The sequence below is a fragment of the Nematolebias whitei genome, chromosome 17 (assembly GCF_014905685.2).
Source record: "Nematolebias whitei isolate Nwh7 chromosome 17, NemWhi1, whole genome shotgun sequence".
NCBI lineage: Eukaryota > Metazoa > Chordata > Actinopteri > Cyprinodontiformes > Rivulidae > Nematolebias > Nematolebias whitei.
Window position 1 is genome coordinate 33,313,796 of NC_056514.1, and position 9,051 is coordinate 33,322,846.

Sequence of the window (9,051 nt, forward strand, 5' to 3'; positions counted from 1 at the left end):
TTTTCAGACTATTATTGTTCTATTTAGTTTATTTATCATACGCAGTCACAACTGATTTCTGTCAGCAGTGGAAAATAACATTTGTAAAAACCATACTGCTGCTATTATATTTACGTTTTAAAGTCAACTAAACATACTTTAAGAGTATTTGCTTCTTTTATTTAACAAGAGCTGATTTAAAAATGTGACCCAGACTCCTCCGTTTTTTGCTACAGACGGATAACTCTGAACTATAGTGGAACTGTTGTGTTCCGGTATATTTGCCCCGATGGAAGTAAAGACACCAAAGGATTTGTAGTAATACTAAATGGTTTCTCCACTACTTGTTCAGGTGGGGAATTTGATACCATCCCAGACCACCACCCCCCGATTAGAAAACCACCAAGACTGAGTAAAACTGAGTGCACTTTGAACACCATACTTGTTTAGCAACATGGTGGCCATTGGTGTCAGAAGCATTTGTAACGTGTGGAGGCACACTGGTGGGGGTGTCTGGGGGTCCTCCCCCAGAAAATTTTGAATAAACTAGATGCCATTTCCTGCATTCTGGTGTATTTTAACAGGTTGTTTAACATCTAGTTTTACCTACACAAGTAACACTTGATTCAATGAGCTCTCGACCTTGACCTCCCTATAGGGACTTTAAACATCTGCTAAGTTCATTTGCAAAAATCAAAGCAGACGTTCCTGTTTTTAGTATTTTATATCGCTTTATAATGTAGCTGTTTTTTTATATCAATTGTTCCATTTACTTTTTATTTTTAAGTCTTGACTTTTTTTTTTTTTGTTGAGTTTTTATATTTTTGGACTGTACTTATTTCGAGTCCACGAGGTTCAGTGGGATTAACGTGTAAAAATAAAGGTTGAACGAACGAGTGAGTTGTACATGCTTTTTATGATTGTCTACTGTTGTCATTTGTGTTCTTTGTTTTAAACAGGTCTCTTGTAAATTAGTCCTTAAGGTTCAATGAGACAACCTGTAGAAATAAAGGTTAAATTGAATTGAAACAACTATTTTAGAGTTAATGTCATAACAAGAAGTATCCTGACCAACAGCTCTCCTTGTGTGAATAGAGCATGCTCCATATCTCTCAGCATCCTAGTCACAACCTAAGAAACAATGTATCCTAAGTTAACTTTTATGGGAAAAAAATCACTAGCCAACATGAAATGATAATAATAATCACAACTTCTTACTAATGGCCTAGCATAAAGCAATATGAACATCATCAATTGTGTTTATTAGTAGTAGTAAAATACCTAATTAAAACTCCGGTAATGGACTAGGTCTACTGTAATCTTACCTAGTTGTAGGGTCAAGAGACAAACATGTAACATTAACACAGTATGAACAACAGTCAGGAATTGTTTCTATAAGAACATTATCAAATATTTTGTGTGAACAGTAAGATCGCTCCACCCGTGAGCAAATGTAACACAGGGTGAGCTAAACTCAGACAAACAAACAAAGATAGCTGTGATGGTGGAGGTGGTAACGCTCACAGTGTTTAGTGAGGCATTTCTGCCTTATCAGCCAACATTAAGGCAAAGAAGACAGGCAAATAAAATAAAATAAAAAAAAATCTAATCTACTAATAACTTAAAACAGTTACTGCAGTGGATGTTTTCATGCCGCAGAGTGACACAGGGTAAGAACTCAGTGAAATTCAGTATGTAAGAGCATAAGTTTTACATGACACAAACTATTAAACACTTTGTACAAAATCAGTTCAGCGTTAACTGATCATAAACAAAGACTTAACTTGTACAACCAGAAGTTGCAACACATAAAACACACAAAACACAACTAGCACCTTTAATTTAACCATTAATTAATGTAATTATGACAAGTAATGGAGGATTTACCTTCGTACAAACCAACATGTAGTGCTTCCTGTTTATAACTGTCATGTTGGCCGCTGGCCTTTATCATCTTTTACATTTTTCCAAACTCCGTTTAGTTTTTGAAATGGACTAAACTGTATCCACCCTCTGGCTATATGTTGCTGATCTCATGCTGCTGATTTATTTTGCTGTGTTCATTCATCCTCATCTGCTCACACAGACTCATGCTCGTGCTGTTCAACGTATTGTTTTGTACTATTAGTGCTTAGTTGTATTCTTAGTTTAGCATATTTCTTAGTCATGTCTTAGCTCTATTACTGTTTTGCTTTACAATTTCTTCTTTTTTTTTTTAAATGTAACTGGGACCCTGTGTACACAATGTCGTTCCACCACATGTACCACATGTGGTGCGAATGACAAAAACTTTTGACTTTGACTACACGCTTCACATGCCTGAAATTGCATGTCATCATTTCCCATTCATTCATTTTCACTAACTGACTATTTATATGTAACAACAAATGTGTTCTTAATCTCAGCGGGACGTTACCTGGTAAAATAAAGGTTAAATAAAATACTATCATACAAGGATTTTAATAATCAGATCATTTATAAGATGGTCTCTTTGGCACGCTCCCTCCTCCGGTGTCGGCCCTCTTCCTCGTCGACAGTCATGTCAAACTCGTTCAAAACCATGCCATGAACTTAGCAGATGTTTAAAGTAATTACATTTTTTTTAAATTCATTTAAAAGAAACAAAAATAAAACCACTAAAAAGAAAAAAAAAAACATTGAATGAAAAGAGTGCAGAAAGAAGAAAGAAATTCTTATACGCCCCTTATCTAAAAATAATATAAAATAACTTTAAACAATCACTTACATTAATCATTTTAATATCCACTAAGCTAGGAATAAAAAAAACAAAACATGTTTTGTGTTAACAGGATTTAATTCTAACTTTGAAACTTATCCAACATAAAAAAAAACGTACTTACCTTTTTGGACATACATATATTTGTACAAACTGCACTTGCCTGTAGACAGGAGATTATTACAGCCTCATATAAAATCAATAATCATGATGATATGGGAAAGATATCAGTATCGGCCGATATCCAGATTTGGGGATCGGATGGGAAGTAAAAAAAAAAGTACATCAGTGTATCCCTAATGTTTACCCCCTCATCTGATTCAGCTTTTAATGCCTTGAGCTTCAATGGAGTACTTTCATTACATGATCGCTATGTTGATGAGTCTAACAATGATTGATTTCCTTTGTACCCCTCTAAACATTTTGTGGTTAAGATGTGGGCATATAGGTCTGACACTAAGGTGACCCCCAGCAAGATTTGGATGGGAAATAGACTTAATCCATATCAAACTCAGTCTGGCGAAAGATCATTCAGATTAACATGACAGTGGCATGTGAAAGAGCATCATGCAAATAGGCTAAACACCTGGTTGTTTCATTTTGAAACAGAGGTTTTAGAGCAGCACATCCACAAAACATCACCATCAGAGGACGTGTTAGCCTAAATATTTCATGCCACATTCAGCACCAAACTGGTGAGGCAGTACAGACCTGATGCACGGAAAACATTTCCTGCTTTACATAAATAAAACTAAACAAATAAAGCAGCACAAAGGAGCAAAACCTCTACAGGAAGTCACGATAAAGAAAAAAAACAACATACATCTGCTTAAAAAAAAACATCATAAAGAAGAGCTGATGGAAGAAAGTGGCATATAAACAGACAGACAGATGATAGGGTATAAAGAGAGGCTAGATTCCTCAGAAATAAAAATGGGCTGAGGTGCACCAGTCTGAAAACAACAACAATAAATAGTGGTAAATTTCAGAACTTTACTCAATGTACAAAATGGACAAACTTCATATTCCATTAAGTTCACATCATCATGAAAAAAACAAGAAAATAATCTGGTTAAATCTCTGTAAGCAAAATATAATGCATGTAATCACTGCATTAAAACCAGGTCCGGTTCTTTTCTGGGCATCACTAGATTGGCCATCTTGCAAAGAAGAAGCTTTAAGTGAGCACCATGTAGAAAAGCACCGTCTTCTTAAAAATGGACTCTTGTAAATTAGAGAACTATTCTGTGGTCAGACGAATCAAAATTTGAAATTATTTTTGGAAACTATCAGTGTTTAGGTCAAAACCTTGCCTCTCACATGGTATGGGGGTGCATTCGTGTCTCCGGTATGGGCAGCTTGCACATCTGGAAAGGCCACGTTAATGCTGAAAAGTAAACAGGTTTTAGAACAACACAATGGAGCAGAACAGCTTGAACCTTACATCAGAGGAAAGCAGCAGGGTCCTCCAGCAGCTGCTATGTTTACAGACTTAACATTTGACACGTTTACTTTGTTCCACCGTGAATTAAATGTGGGTTGATGAAACTAGACATTGAACGCAACGTCTCAACTTTTACAGATTGGGTAGGTTTGTTTTGTCGTGCGTGTTGAGGCTGTCTGTTACCACGCATTTAAAACCTGACTGATTGATTGGCTCTATTGGCTGTCTGGCAGTGCGCGCGCGCACATAAACACACACACACAAACGCACACACACCGCCTGCGGGTGAATTCCGTTCTCTACACACACAGATCAGCGAGAGGCCGGCAGCGCGTGTGTGTGACGCGTTTTGCGCATTTCCTGCAGCTCGCGCTCACTGACGGATTGGGAGCGCGAGGGGACGGGAAGCGAGGGGCGCGCGCAAGGACCGAAAGGAGGAGGGAAAAAAAAAAAAAAACGGCAGCGGTGGAGCTCTGTGATGTGTTTGGGGTGCTCGTGAGCCAGAAAAAGACCGCAGAGGCAGGTTTTTCTGCTTTTCCGGGAGTGTAGAGTCACGAGGTCGAAACGAGGGGAGATTAGCCCGGAAAGGAGCCGAGCCGAACCGAGGCGGGCTGGGAGCGGAGCACCAATCCCGGATGGCTAGGCGCGGCTGCTCGGGCTCTCTCCCACCCTGACCCGGCGGAGACACTCAAGCCCCGGGGACTTAACGTGCGCGTGAGCCCGCCACTCCTCGGTTCTTCTCATATTTCGGCCCATTTCCGTCAAAAAAATAGTTTTTTTTCTCAGTTCGGAACCGACCGTAAACAAACAACCGCTCCTGGGGTGGGAGAGTCATCCACAGCCCCAGAAGAAGGGTGTGAGCCTGCGTTTCCACTGCGCCTTTCAGCCTGTCGGAGGTCCATTAGCCGCACTGTTAGTGCCCCGCTGCGCGTGTGCGTGCGTGTGAGTGTGTGCGGATGACGCGATGTTCTGATATGGCTGTTTTAGACGGAGTCTGGAGCGGCGTTATGGGATGTAGCAGCTTTGTGCTGTGACCCCGCTCACTGGAAGGAAACACTCCGTGTACGGGAGCAGGAACACGCGCGCACAGTATTATTAACGCACGCGCACACCTCCCAGCAGCCATGCCCGTGTTCAACGGCGTGTTGAAGGTGCGAGTGTGTGAGGCTGTGGACCTGAAGCCCACCCCGTGGGCCCTGCGTCACGCCGTGGGGAAGAGCGGCTCCTTCCTGCTGGACCCCTACCTGGCCTTGAACTTGGACCAGACTCGATTAGGCCAGACCGCCACCAGAACCAAGACCAACAGTCCGGCTTGGCACCAGGAGTTCTGCACTGAGGTCCGCGAGGGAAGGAGCCTGGAGCTGTCGGTTTTCCACGACGCCCCCATTGGCTACGATGACTTTGTGGCCAACTGCACCATCCAGCTGGAGGACCTGCTGCAGAACGGAACCAGGCACTACGAGGACTGGGTATGTGTTGGTTTGGACCAGCAGGACCACAGTCAGCATGTTGCATTATGTGGTCTGAGCTTGAAATCTATGAAACCAAACGTATAAAAGGTTATATCCAGGTTCTTTATTGTCATTTGCATCACATGTGGTGGAACAAAATTGTGTACACAGGGTCCCAGTTACACCTAAAATTAGCAAAATTATAAAGTATTAAAAAAAGAAACGGTATACAAGGATCTAAGATTTAAACTAAACAATAATAACGTAATATAATAGTGTATTAAACAGCAACCTGAACATGATTGTGAGCAGATGGGTATGAATACAGCAGCTTAAAGGCAAGAGATCAGCAGCATGGATAATCAGCAGCACGGATAATGTGACATCGCCACAATAAAGTGGCATTACAGTGATTTGTCTGGTTAGGGTTTTATGAGTCAGCCTCAGCGTAGAAGCCGTTCCTCAGTCTAGTGGTTAATGCTCCACAACCTCCTTCCTGAGGGGAGCGGGGCAAAAAGCATATGTGCTGGGTGAGTGGGGTCCTTCATGATGCAGGTGGCCCTCTTCTTGTATCTGGAGGTGTAGATGTCTGTGATGGTGGGGAGGCTGACTCCAACATCTTCTGTGCAGCCTTCACCACTCTCTGCAAAGCTTTTCTTTCTGCAGCTGTGCAGTCTCCATGCCACACGTTGATGCTGGAGCACAGGATGCTCTCCACTGCACACCTGTAGAAGGAGGTGAGGACTGAGCTTCCCAGACCAGCTCGCCTCAGCCGCCTGAGGAAGTAGAGTCTCTGATGAGCTGGTGGTGTTGTTGTTCAGGTGCACGCTCAAGGACTTGTAGCTGGAGACCACCTCCTACGCAGATCCTCCTATGTTCAGGAGGATCTAAAGACTAAAGTGTTTACTCCGGTAATTGTCCAGATATATTGGCGCACATTTCTGAAATGCAGGTACGCACTCAACGTAAACAAAGCACTTTTCTGTATGTTCTACTCAACGAATTTGAGCGTACAAACGTATGAACTTCTTAATTCCAAACAGCTCTTACATGGACGTTGTCGTTGTTTACATTTTTTCAGCCACTTTGTTCACTTCCTTAGGTAAACTCATTAACATTAGCTAGTTTTTCTTACATATTTTCAGTTTTAAGACGCATTAACTGTTAATATGAGGAAAAAAGAAGCAGACTTGACATTTTACTTTAGGATTTATTGGTTGGACAAGTCTTTATGACAATGAGTAGCTTTTAACCTGAAGATGGTTCTGCAGTCTGGAACATACCACTTTCCTTGTCTTTTAATGTATGTTCTTCGGCTGCAGACTGTAACTCAAGTCACAAAGTACATGCTTTTTGTTGACTAAGAGTTCAAATTTTGCATTTAGAGGTGCACTAGTTTGATTTCCTGGTGCACAGATCAGATAACTCCTTCCGTCTAATCTTAACAATCCGACACTAGTGCGGCTGATCCATTCATCTAACCCACCAATTTTCTTCTAAAAATTAAACAACCATTTTATTTGAGTTCATTTGATCTTTAAAAGTCAACTTTGACATTTTTTTTAGCCTGTATACTAAATTAAAATGCAAATACGTGCACATTAAAATACAAAACATATATTTAAAACTACAACACCCTTCTGAAAAATAAACTAAATCAAGCTCTTATTATGTTATGCCTTTCAAAATAAAAAAAAGACTGAACACTCAGCATATGTTGTGAGGATGTTATTGGTAAAACTGCAGCAAACTGGAGCAAAATCCTTATTTTATTTATGAACTGGTCAGATTTAAATGTTATTCATTTACATGTAAGCATAGTGAATAAGCTGATGAAGATGTTTCGCTATTATGAAGTATAAACTGAACTTTTTATTACACAATAAAGTGCATTTATGGGATTGGGAAGTGATACCAGGTAGGCATATGTGATTTAGCACCAATAAAATTACTGTTAACATTATCTACCCAATCAAATGTGACTAAAACAGGCACATTAGCACACGCAGGTGTTGTGAAGTTTGGTTTCATCACCTAAGTATTCAGGGTGTTTCCTGTTGCAACAGACAAAACAGCAACTAGAGGCATTTTACTCATAATACCGTTGCTTAAAACACTAGAAGTTAAGAGGAAAATGGAACCAAGCTGGAGGGGAATCGGATCTCGACAGGCGGGAGACAAAACTCAACACCGGTCAAGTGTTACCATTCATCAAACACGGGCTCAGATTCTGGTCTGAAAGTTTCATCGAACATTAACTCGCTGTAAAACGGAGCAGACGGACAAACCGTTTAACGTCAGAATCGAGCAGCGGAAGATCAACTCGCGCTGGTTTTGCATCGTTCCTCCGCTGCTGCTGTGAAGCGCAACAACAACAAAAAAAAAACTTGCAGGCATCCTTTTATTGTCAGCTAGCTTGCCGAACTGTATTTTTAACGCCTCCGGCCTTTGAGAACGTTTATAATCCGCCACTACAGCAGCTAGGAACTCTGCACGACAGGTTAAAACTAATTCAGACGAAGATAAAAACATAAAAATTCGGTGTTGATATTGATGAGTTATTTACGGTGGCCCTAAGGTGTAAATGAACAACATTTGAAAAAAAAACAACAACCCGGAATTACATTTGAAAAAACACAACAAAATCACAACATTTGAAAAAACAAAACTACATTGAAAAAACAATCACATAAGAAAAAATGGAATTACATTAAGCCAAACAAGTTTTTTTTATTTTTTATTTTTATTAACAGCATAAAACCGAACAACAGAACAATATACAGTACAAACACACAACAGGGATAGTTAAAAAGGATAGCCTGCCAACTGTACCTCTGTTGTGTGTGTACTGTATGTTGTTCGGTTTTATGCTGTTACTAAAAAAAACAAAAAAAACCCCTTTCGCTTTGGCTAAATGTAATTCCGTTTTTTTCGAATGTTGTTTATTTGCACCTTAGGGCCACCGTAGTTATTATAATTGCAGGGAATATGCTGACTCTGCAGCTGCCACACACACTAGTCCTTACAGTGACTACAGGTGATTAAGATAAGGTGGAAATTCTTTGATTTCACTACCTGGATAATTGAAAAAAGCGCATTTTTAAAAACAATTTTTAAAGAACAATGACATACTCAGGCATTGTCAACTTTAGGGTGTTTATTTATCAATTATTTGGGAATTCAATCACATTTATAAGCACCTTTATTATCATTTATTTCTGTACCTTCAGTTCAACACCTTTCTATCGTTATCATCATCTCTTTAACACCTTTCCTTTCACCTTTGCTGCAGACCTCACTTCTGTTGATATCTAGGAAAAATAAATTGTTGCTATGTAAAAAAATCAAACTGCTATCTCTAAAGTATGGAAGGTTATAACTTATAGTGCAGAATAAAGTAAGAATGCATGCATTAATAAATATGCAATAAATATAAATAA

General features: G+C 39.9%; 1 protein-coding gene across 1 annotated transcript in view; it reads left to right on the plus strand.

Annotated features, from left to right (window-relative positions):
* The first annotated feature begins 4,467 nt into the window (after positions 1 to 4,467).
* Positions 4,468 to 9,051, plus strand: part of prkcea (protein kinase C, epsilon a) — a 74,263-nt gene continuing 69,679 nt past the window's right edge. The window contains exon 1 of the mRNA XM_037691505.1: positions 4,468 to 5,629. Within this exon, the coding sequence (XP_037547433.1) occupies positions 5,285 to 5,629 (345 nt within the window). The 5' untranslated portion in view covers positions 4,468 to 5,284. The remainder of the gene's footprint in view (positions 5,630 to 9,051) is intronic.